The following is a 12,678-nucleotide window of genomic DNA, read 5'->3' on the forward strand; positions in this document are numbered from 1 at the left end:
GTCTACACCGCTCGATTGGCCTTTTACGGCACTGACTCTTCTTTGAAGTTTTTACAGCTCCTTCTAACCCATTTCACTGTGTTGGAAATGTTAGGGGTGGGGCGTAAAGGGGGCCATCCCGTCCACAGAAAGAGTTGCTTGCAGAAATGATTTTAAAATTCCCGGGTGCCAGGACGTGAGGAGAATGCGGCCGGGAGGGACGGGAGAATTTTCAAAGGTGCCGCTCAGCGGGAAAATCCCTTTGTCGGAGAGCGGGCCCGAGGGGCGCTGGATGCAGCCGCGCCCACCCCGCCTCGCGTCACCGCGTCTCCGGAAGCTCCACGCCCCTGGGTACTCGGTTTCCCCGGATGGTTCCGGAAGAGCGCGGCGCGGCTGGCTGAGAGCGCAGGGCAGGCCCGGAGGCCCCTTCGGCAGCCGGGGCAACGCGTAGGCGCAGGGCCAGAGGGAAGCGCTTTGTCTCGCGCGTGGTTCCCGCGCCTGCGGGCGCGCGGGAGAGGCGCGAATCCGAGTGCCGCGCGCGCCCCGGGGACTTACACCGGCTGAGCGCGCGAGGTGGGACCGCAGGAACCGGAGCGCCCGGGTCCCCGCCCCGCCCCGCCGGCGGCGGAGGCAGCGAGCGCGAGAGCCCGGCGGGGTCGCTGGGAGCCGGAGGCACCGAGACACAAAGGCAGGCGGGATGCGGGAGCATCTGGGGAGCAGGCAAAGGGAAAGCGAAAGCCGCACGCCCGGCCAGTGACAGGGTGAAGGAGCCGCGCAGCTCTCCCGACGCCGGTAGTACCAAGTCCTACCTGGCCGAGCCTGGCGCGCCGCAGCCATGGCCATCGCCCACCTGGCCACGGAGTACGTGTTCTCGGATTTCTTGCTGAAGGAGCCCACCGAGCCTAAGTTCAAGGGGCTGCGACTGGAGCTGGCCGTGGACAAGATGGTTACGTGCATTGCCGTGGGGCTGCCGCTGCTGCTCATCTCGCTGGCCTTCGCGCAGGAGATCTCGATTGGTAAGCCTCGCCCAGGACGGAGGGGAGTGGCCGCCCCGGTCTGGCCCGGTGAGCTGCGATTTTACGGCTCACAGGCCCGAGCCTGGGCACGCCCAGCTGTGATGGTAGTGAGCGTCAGGAAGGACAGTGGTCCCGGTTTTATGGTCCAAAGCGTTCTTTGCCCAGGTGTTTGTTTCATTGGTACCCTGGTCTACTCTGCTTGCATCCCTACTCCTCAGTTCTTTTGTTCCTTATGCCCCACTGATCGGATTGTGGCTTACAGTTTATGTTCCACCCTTAGAATGGGCACCTTGCCACCAGATTTGCCAAAAATAGCAGTGTCCCCGTTTTTCACCCCTGTCTCCTACGTACTTGTGCAACCGCTTAAAATTTTGCGCCAGAGAAGTTCCTGAGTGGCTACATGGAGAATGTGAAGACCGGTGCTCCATGAGAAGTGTGTTCTTTCACTATCTTACATATAATTGGTGTTTGCTGAGATCTTAGCTCTCTAGGGTTGTGCATGATGGGAAATATCTGCACTTGGCAGGGATTAGAGGGATCCTCCACTTGGACGGTCTTACGAATGTGAGATGAACAAGTCCCCTTCCTGTAAATTCTCATTTGAGCTTCATAACTGTTGTGTGAGATTGGAAAGTCTGGTGGTTTGGGCAGGATCATGTGGCTATGTGGCTTATCTTCCTCATCAGCTGTTCTGACTTTCCACACAGGAGAGAGTGTTTATGAACCAACAGGAAGATAGTGCAGGAAGGTTAAATACAGTTCTGTGGCAGGGGGAAGAGAGAGGACCCATTGCGACTGGACTTTGGGAAAACTTTGTCAGAGGGTGGGTGGGATTTGGATAAGCAGGAGTAAGACCTTTGTTAAGGTTTTGAGATGGCAGAGAATGTTATATGTTCCTGGAAAGAGAGACACAGTGACCGTCCTAGCCAAAGCAGGAGGATAAGTCAGAGTTCCTGGAGTCCGAGAGTGAATATGGGCCTGGATCAGCCTGGAACAGAAGAGTGTAGGCTGATGGTTTCAGAACTGTGAAGTTATTGTTTGAGCAGAGGACAGACTGGTTGAAAACAGCACTAAGTAAATACTAGCCTGATGGTGGCATTTAGGGTCTGGGAAGAAGGTGAGAGGATGGGGCCTAGAGGGCTGAGTGCCAGAGAGCAAGGCATCAGTTGAAGTCTTGTGCACAGCAGGTGTGAAGAGTGGAAGAAAACGGGTGGGTGATTGCTGTGAGATCAAGGAGTATATAAGCAGCACTTGAGTACCTAGTTTTTCATAGGCCATGAAGGGCAGTACTGGTTGAACGCGCTGTGGAGGTTGTATGTCTGGCTGATTGGAGTGTGGTGTTGGTGGGAATTGTGAAGTTGAGGGAAGAGTTGATTAGGAAAGAGTGACGGTGAGTGTGATTTTGCAGTCTGCAGCATTAAGTTGTTCAGTTTCGCAGGAAGTTGCCAAATTCATGGTGGAAAATAAGTTTTTCGTTTTCCTGCATTTGCATAGACATAGTCATCGGGATTTTCTTTAACTTTCCATTTGACAGTGAATTGAGGCTTCCAGCTGAAAGGAAACCACCAAGTAGCATGAGTCATGGAGATAATCTCTCCCTTCAGTCAATTCCTCCTTCAGTACTGGCTGTGTGCTGAGCTCGGCGCTGACCTCCAAGCACCGGGGAGTAAAAGAGGCATGGTCCCTGTCTTGGAGGTGCACGTCTTGGGTACCTGGTTGGGACAGAAAGGCAGGAGGGAGGAGTTAGTCACCCTCTATGACTAATCTCCACCTCTAGCGCGTGTACTAGAGGGACTCTAAGGCACCTGCACCTGTAATGCCTTAGATACATCTAAATTGGTGGGCTGAGAGGTATTTTGGGGGTATTGGGAGTGGTTTTACCTAGCAAGAGTCTGAGGTCGTGCTGTGTGCATAGCACTGTGTGCATAGCACTGTGTGCTGAGGGAGGTGGGAAAGGATTTTGAGACCTTGTTCTTGCCCTGCCTTCTCCCTGCCCTGTGACAATTTACTATGCAGTTGGGCACTAGAACATATCTATTAGCAGGTAACACCATTCAGCTGTGTGTAAGTCAGCACCCAGACAGGTGTTGAGCTATGAGCTCCAGGCTGGTGAAGGTTGGCAGGCACTTGGGTGAGGAGCTATTGAGCAGACGCCCATGTTTTCTGAAGTGTTTTCAGGAGTTCCAGGGGAGGACAGACATGTAGGATGAAGCTAACAGGACCAGGGAAGACCTATTAGATCAGGTATACATTTAGATAAAACCAGAAGAAGGGCTTTTGAGAAGAGGGGAGAGGTACATAGACTAATACATGGAGTTGGTACAGTGAGAGGGATCATGTTATGCAGCATTTAATTTTGTGTAGTTAGTAGTATGCACTCAGCCAAAAGAGATGAGAACAACAATAAAGGGAGAGTGAAGTAATTGAAATGGAGCTGGCACTTTGCCCACCATATTGGTCAATGAACACAAGCCCCAGGAAGACACTGAGATAAGGCCGGCAGACTTAAAACATGGCTTCATCCTCCCTCTGCTGATAATTACTCCTTCCCTCTTTGGTGCTTGGAATACTGTTTTGTTGAACTTAATACAGAGCTTTATAACCTGTCTATGCATGTTTTGCGTGGAGATTGAAACTACTCTATAAACATTTGTTGAGTGAATGAAAGGTGATAGCTTTTGGCATCATCAGACGTTGTTGATTGATTCTGGTGTGCATGATGCTGTACCTTGGCAATGGGGTGTCAGACACACGTAGGACTTAAGAATCTTTTCTCTGGAAGCACAGTCTAGTGGAGAAGTTGAACGCATAACCCTCCTAATACAGGATTCATGAAACCTGGGCAGTGTCCGAAGTGTATACTAAAGCCTAATGCTGTGGGAAGGCAGAAGGAAGGGTTTTTTTCTGACTCAGGAACGGTAAGAGTTTCAGGGCAGAGTTGGCCCCTGAGTCAGGACTCCAAGTGTGTGGAGCAGTGTTGGCTGAAGCTGAGATGTGCGAGACAACCTGTGGCCGCTGGAGCTTTAGCGGCATAGTCACATGGAGAGGTGGAAGCCAAAGTAAGGGTCCAGGGGCTCCACGTGAAAGAGGGCACAGCAAATCCCATTGTTTTCCTGTTTGTGTTGGGCTGTGTGTGTATATATATAAAATTAGAAATGAGAAAATCAACCGTAATTACATGTTTTTCCTTTTTCCACCTGTATGATAAACTGGTATATATAAGAATTCATCTCTTGTGATATAAAATCCCCTCAAGCGTAAAATAAATTATATTTTCCAGTGACTTCCCCAAAATTAAATTCTCTGTCAACTGGTGTTTGGTGAAATAGGATTCAAGTTGAAACTTCGTGGTGATTTTTCCTTTAAATAAATGATTTTTTACTTTAAAGGTAATCCATTAAATCAAAACTGTGCATGGATTGTGTTTTAGATTTAAGAGCAGGTCCTCTGTGGGGGTGGGAGTGTTGCAGGTTAGAGAGAGGGAATGTCCTCATGTGATAAAATACTTGGCTTCATATTAAAGGCTTCCCTTTAGTCTTTGGCCTGTTCTCTTAGTAGTTCAGCCCACTGGGCTCCTCTCAGAAAAGAGGGACAGAGACCCATGGGCATGGCAGCGAGCTGACCTTTATCAAGCCCTGCCGGGTGGCAGCATGGTGGCTGCAGGTGAAGCATCCACTCCTCGGAGGTTCTGGCCCCTCCCCTCCCACAGCAGTTCACACAGGTCCCACGTGATAGGCACTGGTGTGGGGCTGCCTGGGCTGGTGGGGACTGTGTTGGGGACAGAGAGCAGAAGGGACTCTGCCTTGCTCATTCACCAGATCTTGGTCTGTCTGCCCACAATCACAGGTTGAGGGTCACTGCAGAAGTAATGTGGTCTGGCGGGGGCATAGCAAGGTTGATGCCATGGTCAAGGTGGAGGGCAACTTCGGTAGTCTTTGCGGCAGCCTGTGGTCCGCAGCCACTCATTGGTCCTGATCTGCCCTGTGATAGTGAGAATTACAAGCAGAAACAGTCCTGAGGGAGTGGCAAGGAGACTCTTCTGAGTTGTGCCTGGGAGCATTTTGAAGGCTTTTAGACAGTGAGATACTAAGGACTGAATGTAGGAACTAAAATGTGCACCTGTCTGGTTAGGCCTGATACTTCTACTCAGCCTTTCTAAAATACCGCAGGCCTGCTTCCCCTGTGATTCAGTTGGGTAGGGGGAAAATAAGTGATGCACAGCGAAAGACAGTTTAAATTTAATTGTGACTTTGGGCTAGAAAAGCTGTGTGGTGGGAGCCAGAGAAGGGAGAATCAGTGGTGTCACCAGCCCTCGTTTTTCCTTCCTCTTGCCTTCCATCACGTCTTGCCCTCAACAAGTGCTCCATAGAAATTTAGTGAAGAAAGTGCCAGAGCACACTAGGGAACTCTCCCAGAGTGGCTGTGCTGAGGGAATGGACGAGTTGTTCTGGATAAGGGTCCCAGTTGCCTGGAAGTGCGCCCTCTGAGTGCCATTTAATGATACAAGTGCTGTCCTGGGTCAGGCCTGTCCTGGCCACCTCCCAGACACCTGCCTCTGATGATAGCAGTCAAGGATGCACGTCACCCTGATAGGTAAGTTGTCCCACTTGATTTATAAGCTCAGATTATATTGCATGTGCCTCAGATTCCTTTTTGTGTTATTTTTGTGATGAGGAAGAATCTGTGTTCAGAGTGCAGAATGGCTGTACTGTGGAAGAAGGATGAGCGTGATCTATGTGGCTTGGGTACCCTGAGGCTGTGCCTCGAGGCCCTTCATTTCTAACACATCTGCTGTCAGGTGCCTCTAGAGGTGCAGCACATTTCATTGAGGGGGAGAGGTTTAGGAAATGGCTGGGCGACACCTTGTGTAGAATATAAGCATGATTGCATGACGTGACCTTCAAGCCCTGAAATTCTAGAAGTATTTCTCTCAAGTTATGAATTCCGTTAGTGTGCTGCAGTTATGGACTGAATGTTTGTGTCTCCCAACCCCAAAATTCATATGTCAAAGCCCCGATCCCCAGTGTGATGCTAATTGGAGATCCCTTTGGGAGGTAATTAGGTTTGGATAAGGTCATGGGAGTGGGACCTTCATGATGGGATGCCCTTAGAGAAAGAGGAAATCCCTCTTTCTCTCTCTCCTCCCCCTTCCTCTCTCTCTCCCTCTCTCTCTCTCTCTCCCACTATTCCCCTTCCTCTCTTCTTCCCTCTTCCTCTCTCCACAAGTGTGGCCGCAAGGAAAGGTGTATGAGCACACGGGGAGAAGGGGGCCATCTGCAAACCAGGAAAAGAGCTCTCATCAGACACCGAATCTGCTGGCACCTTGATCTTGAACTTCCCAGACTGTGAGAAAATAACTGTTGTTTAAGCCACCCAGTCTGTGGGGTTTTCTTACAGCAGCCTAGATTAAGACAAAACTGTCAACGACCAGACTCTAAATGGGATTCATGTTCAAGGGGTCTTTTGACAGGGCCTCCTGTGCCCTGTGCTTAGAGCTGTACAAGGCCCGAGGCCTCAGGGGCTGCTTTGATTCCCTGGTGCCTCACGTGGCACATATCCCCTGGGAAGGAGAGCCCCTGTCTCCTGCCAGGATGTTTCTTGCCCTGAGTCTGGCTGGCTGGACCAGGTGGGGAGCTGGGGCAGCCAGTAGTCTACTAGGGAAAGGGTGTCTGGTCAGCCGGGGACCCTGCCTCCCTCCCCGACTGACCTCCCAGTGGGCAACCACCGTTCTGGGCAGAGAAGGACTTGGTCTTTCTGAGTTAGCGCTGCTCTTTTGCTATCATTACAGGGCAGGTGTTGGACCAGCCCCAGTGAGCCAAAGGACAGATATAACTGCAGCTGCTTCCAATATGGTTTACTTGGAGTTCCCCTTTCACTTCCTGCAACTGAGTCAGCGACTGGGTGGCTTAAGTTATCTACTCTGTTGTGGCTGAATTTAGACCTGTCTTTGGGAGTATCTTCAGGCTGCTTTTTAGCATGTACCAGCTGGCAAAGCAGATCGATTCTTTTCAGGGTTGTCTATCAGAGTGGGCCAATATTTAGGGTCTCATGGCATAGGTCCTATAATAGAACATCTTCAACTCACACTTAACCAAAGAGCCAAGAGAGACTCCTAACCCCTCCAGAAGGATGCGTGCTGTCCAGAGAGTCTACTGTTGGATACATGTTTTACTTTGTTAATGCTTTTCTTGTACAAATAGTACCTAAATACATTATCATGGTAAAGGATTAGTAAATCTCTTTCACCATGTGCTGAAGGTAGGTGGACACTTTGTGCAGCCTTATTGCTGTACTTTGTCTGTATTAACATAAAGTGTACAGCTTATTTTGTTTTTCTCACTTAGTATGTTTGCAGAGCTTTCCGAGCCAGTACGTAGGTGTCACCTCACTGTTTTATAATAGAAGAGTATTCCATAGCTTAGAACATACTTATAATTCATATAAGCAGTCCACTAATGATGGACATTTACATTCTCTCAAAAGTTCTACTCACACATAAAGCTTGTTTGTATGAAAATCTTTGTAAATATTTATCTCCTGCCAACATTAAAAGGAAAGGAGACTGCAGCAGTATCAGTTTCCAGAAGGACGAAATCATTTTCCAGAATAGTTTTGCATTCCTGCATTCCTATTTGAAATAAGTGGAAAAACAAAACAAAACACTACCCTGTACACTATACTCCCGCAAAATGTGACTGCATTAGAAGTTTGGAAGAAGTATTTTGATGTGCCCTTGGTTTTAAGAAAGAAAGGGCCTCCTTCAGGGGGTAGAATTGCAACTTTAAGTTGAACTTCATGATGCATGTTCTCATAACACTCTAAGTTTCCTTTCTAACATTTACCACAACTTGAATTTAGGTAATTACTTGCATACTTATTTGTTGAATACTGTAAGTTCATTTAGGGCAGGGACCATGTGTCCTTAAAACTTGATACATAGAAGTATTAGGTGGCTCCCACGTTGCTATGAAGAAATACCAGAGACTGGGTTATTTATAAAGAAAGGTTTATGTGGCTCATGGTTTTGCAGGCTGTACAGGAAACCTAGTGGCTTCTGCTTGGCTTCTGGGGAGGCCTCAGAAAACAGTCATGGTGGAAGGCAAACAGGGAGCAGGCACGTCTTATATGCCAAAAGCAGGAGCAAGAAAGAGTGGGGGGAGGTGTTACACATTTCTAGTGGCTCACACCTATAATCCCAGTACTTTGGGAGGCTGAGGTGGGTGGATCATGAGGTCAAGAGATCAAGACCATCCTGGCCAACATGGTGAAACTGCGTCTCTACGAAAAATACAAAAAAATTAGCCGGGCGTGGTGGCGCGTGCCTGTAGTCCCAGCTACTCGGGAGGCTGAGGCAGGAGAATCACTTGAACCCGGGAAGTGGAGGTTGCAGTGAGCTGAGATCGTGCCACTGCACTCCAGCCTGGCGACAGAGTGAGGCTCCGTCTCAAGAAATAATAATAATAATAATAATAATAATAATAATAGACAAATAGATAAAACCTGAAAATAGGTCTTAGGACCTTCATGGACTCTAGGTTTGGATTAGCAACATCCCTTTAAAAAACCATGCAAACACCTTTTTTTTTTTGCAGTGGTTGCTTCCTTGGATTGCATCCTTGTCAAACCCCTAACTGAGACAGTGAGGGCTTGATCCGAAGTAGAGAAGGGGAGGCAGTTTGGGGGCATTTGCCCTGGCTGAGCTAGGATCTCTGGGTGAGGCAGGCCCAGCTTCATGCCATGGGGTTTCTGAGAGCAGCAGGGAGACATTAGTTGCTTGGGGAGAAGGGGGCCTAAAGAGAATCTGCCATCTGCTTGGTACCAGGTGCACCTGTAGGGGATGAAAAGGGTGGTGGGGAGGGGACCCCGTTTTTTTTTTTAAATAAATTCTCTATATAGCTCACACTCCTTTTTAAAATATAAATATTTATATATGTATATTATATGATTATAAAGATAAAACTTACTCTAGAAAATACAGAAGAGAAAATAGCGGTAAATCTATAATACCACCTGGGATAACCACTATTCTATCTTGGTCTATTTTCCCCCAGGAATATATGTACAGGAGAGATATATATATATATCTCCAGTAACTTTTAAAAAGTTTAAAAAAAAACAGACACCTAAGTCAAGGCCATGTTACCATGTTCTTAAATTGTCGTACACTTGATTTTTTTGTTGGCAGTCACGTAGAATGTTGTGCAAATGTGTCAAAATTTAACTGTTTCACAATTTTTGTAATATAAATAGCATTGCGAAGAACACTCCTGTATATAATAAACCACCTCTCTAAAGATCTCAGTATTTCAATAGATTGTATAATTCTAATTACAAGGTCAAAGTATACGCAGACATTTTTAAGACTTGGCCGGTGTGGTTGAGTTGCCCTCTGGATAGACCCCCAATGGACACTTCTCCCCGCAGCTGAGGGAGTGGCTTTCGTCGCAGCTGGCAAAAGTTAGTGGATTATCGTCCACAGTTTAATAGGTGAACAAAGGTGTGCCATTGTTTTAAGTCACATTTATTCAGTTACAGCACTGAATGTTTTTTCATATGTATTTTTTCCATTTATATGATTCTGTGAGTTGTCTGTTCTTATCTTTTGCTTATTTTTCCAAGGGGATGTTGGTTTCTCAATGGGTTTTATTAACTGTTTCTATGTTTCAAATATTTTCTAGCTAGCCTTTATTGTATTTTCTTTTCCAGTTGTCAATCTCCTTTGAATTCTGTTTATGTTAAGCATTTTCGTTTTTTAATTTTTAATTTTCATGGGTATGTAAAGGTATATATTCATGGGGTATGGAGATATTTTGACACAGGCATACAATGTGTAGTCATCACATCAGGAGAAATTGGATATCATCACCTCAAGTATTTATCCTTTGTTACAAACAATCCAGTTATACTCTTTTAGTTATCTTAAAATGTAAAATTAAGTTATTATTGACTACAGTCACCCTGTTGTGCTATCAAATACTGGATCTTATTCATTCTTTCTATTTTTATGCCCATTAACCATCCCCATTTCCCCGATGCCATCCCTCAGTAACCTTTACAGTATAAGTTTTGATAAGCAGAAATTATTTTAAGTCATTAAAACTACCCATCTTTTAATCATTTCTTCAGTTCCATTATGATTAGACTGTCATAGCCCATCCTTAGATCTATCAACTTTTTAAAATGATCTTTAATGATTTTATATGAACATTACCTCTACACTCTGTTTTGTTCTTTTGGTGCTATAAGTCAAGACTCTAGCTGATCATCCCCTCATTGTCATTTATTAAGGAACCTGTTCTTTATTCATTGATCTGTGATGATTTCCCAATCATATAGTCAACTCAAGTAAGTGAGCCTATTTTTGGGCTTTTTATGTTGTTCCACTGGTCTGTTAATTTTCATGAAAATACCAGACCATCCATTTTGTCACTGCTTTCATACTGGCTTGTTTTTATATGTGATACCTAGGTATCAGATATTTTTACCTAGGTATCTGTAATTTACCAGATACCTAGGTAAATTACAGTTATAAAATATTAGAACCATGAGCAGGGAAACTGAAGCTCAGCAATCTAAGTGAGTGACTTGCTTGACACCAATTGTCACATCTCCTTAGATTAATTTGTCATAATATATTAAATATTTAAAAGGCTCTTGAATTAATGGAAGAGCATCATTATCAGCAGGATCCTTACTGGTAACTTGTCAGGCTATCTAACTATTGGACTTTTTAAAATATTATAGTTATGAGGAACACTATTTTGATATATAATAAATATTTATTTGGTCTTTGGTTTCCCAGCACTCTGCTGATGAGGTCACTGATGGCAGTGGTCTTCTGGGTAGCCTTGTGAACCAGGCTTGTTGCCAAGGGAACCAACCATGTGATTAGAGGGTTGAGACCCTCAGCCCCAACCCCTGACCTCACGGGAGGGGAGAGGGGCTGAAGCTTGAGTTGATCACTGGTGGCTCATGATCTACAACCATGCCTCCATAGAAACCCAGGGAGAGGGTTCAGAGGGCATCCAGGTTACATCCATGCTGGGAGGGTTGTGCATCCCACCTCCATGGGGACAGAAGCTCCTTCACTCAGGACCCTTCTGAACCTCGCTCTGTGTATCTCTTCACCTGTCTGTTCATTTGTATCCTTTAAAAGATCCTTTTTCGTAAATTGACAGTAGTAAGTAAAGGGTTTGCCTTAGTTTGTGAGTCACTCTAGCAGAATGAACCCTAGGAAGCACTTGTGGGACTCCTCAATTTATAGCTGGTTGGTCAGAAGTTCTATTACTGCTGTTCTTGTAATTTTGGGACGCTGTAATAGATAATGGATGGGCTAAATAGAGTAGAAATGCTTTGAAAAAGATTACAACTTTGAGATCGGTTCAGAAGGTGGTGAATATTTTAGTATGAAGGATAAATAGGCTATACATGGACTCGGCGCTTCAGCTAATGAGACAGACCCATTCATGGGCACCCCATGGCTGTCCTGGGGTGCTCACTGCATCGGTCCCAGCAGGTCCCCCCACCTTACTGCTGGTATGGCAGTGGAGGGAATTTTCCAGATTAATTTTAATTTGCCAAATGTCTATATATGTCAAAGTTCAGACATTAAGAGGAAAAATTAAAGCCCTACCCTTTTTTGTGGACACACCTCAATCTCAGTTTCTTCCCCAGAGGTAACTACTGCTCCCGTTTAGTGCATATTCTTTTACAGTGCTCATTTTTTTGCAATTTGCTCATTTATCTTTAGTATGTCCCAGAGATATCTTCATGTTAGTGCATGCAGATCTGCCTCATCTTTTTAAATGTGCCACAATTTTCCATCATGTGACTATACCTCAGTTCATTTAACCATCTGTTTATGGGCTAGTATGTTCCTTCCACTTTTTCCTACTACAAACAGTGGTTCAGTGAACATCCTTGCATGTACTTCTTCATGCAGAATGTGTTTCTCTAGAGCCGTGGTTCTCAAACATTTTGGTGTTAGGACCCCTTTACACCCTTAAAATTTCTTGAGGATTCCAAAGAGCTTTTGTTGTCTATTGGTATTTATCATATTAGAAATTAAAACTGATAGATTTTAAAATATTTATTGATTGATTTGAAGTAAACCCATTACATGTTCAGGTGTAACATTTTTATGAAAAATAATTATAAAACAAAAACTTAGCAGTAAGAGTAGCATTGTTTTCTGTCTTTGAAAATCTACTTAATGTTTCATTTCATAGTAGATGACTGGATTCTGGGTTCTCGTTCATTATGTTGTGATAACCCACCTCAATAGCCTCTAAAACTGCACTGCGTACAGTCATGAGAGAACGAGAGTAGAAAGGCAAGTAACAACGCAGTATCGTGAACGTAGGTTTAATGTCATGAACCTCCTGGAAAGGTCTCAGGTTCCAGGGTTTCCAGACCACATTTTGAGAACCATTGCTCTAGTGGAGTTTGAAGTCAGAGGGACAAAAGTTGTGCACATTTTAAATTGAAAAGGCACTTTCAACTGCCTTCCAGAATACCAGTTTACACTCCCATCACCAACACGGGCCAGACCCTCTGCCCCGCTTCTTTACCAATGCTTAATAGTTTCAGAGTTTTAAATTTGCCGTTCTTAATGGTTAAAATGGCATCTCATTGTTTTAGCTTGTAGTTCCGTATTTACACCAGAATTTCATGAGACACACAT

General features: G+C 45.5%; 1 protein-coding gene across 1 annotated transcript in view; it reads left to right on the top strand.

The window, feature by feature from the left end:
* Positions 1 to 330: 330 nt before the first annotated feature.
* PANX1 (pannexin 1) overlaps positions 331 to 12,678 on the top strand; it is a 59,803-nt gene continuing 47,455 nt past the window's right edge. Inside the window, exon 1 of the mRNA XM_050758917.1 lies at positions 331 to 995. Coding sequence (XP_050614874.1) covers positions 815 to 995 — 181 coding nt within the window. The 5' untranslated portion in view covers positions 331 to 814. The remainder of the gene's footprint in view (positions 996 to 12,678) is intronic.

This window comes from Macaca thibetana, chromosome 14 (assembly GCF_024542745.1).
Source record: "Macaca thibetana thibetana isolate TM-01 chromosome 14, ASM2454274v1, whole genome shotgun sequence".
NCBI lineage: Eukaryota > Metazoa > Chordata > Mammalia > Primates > Cercopithecidae > Macaca > Macaca thibetana.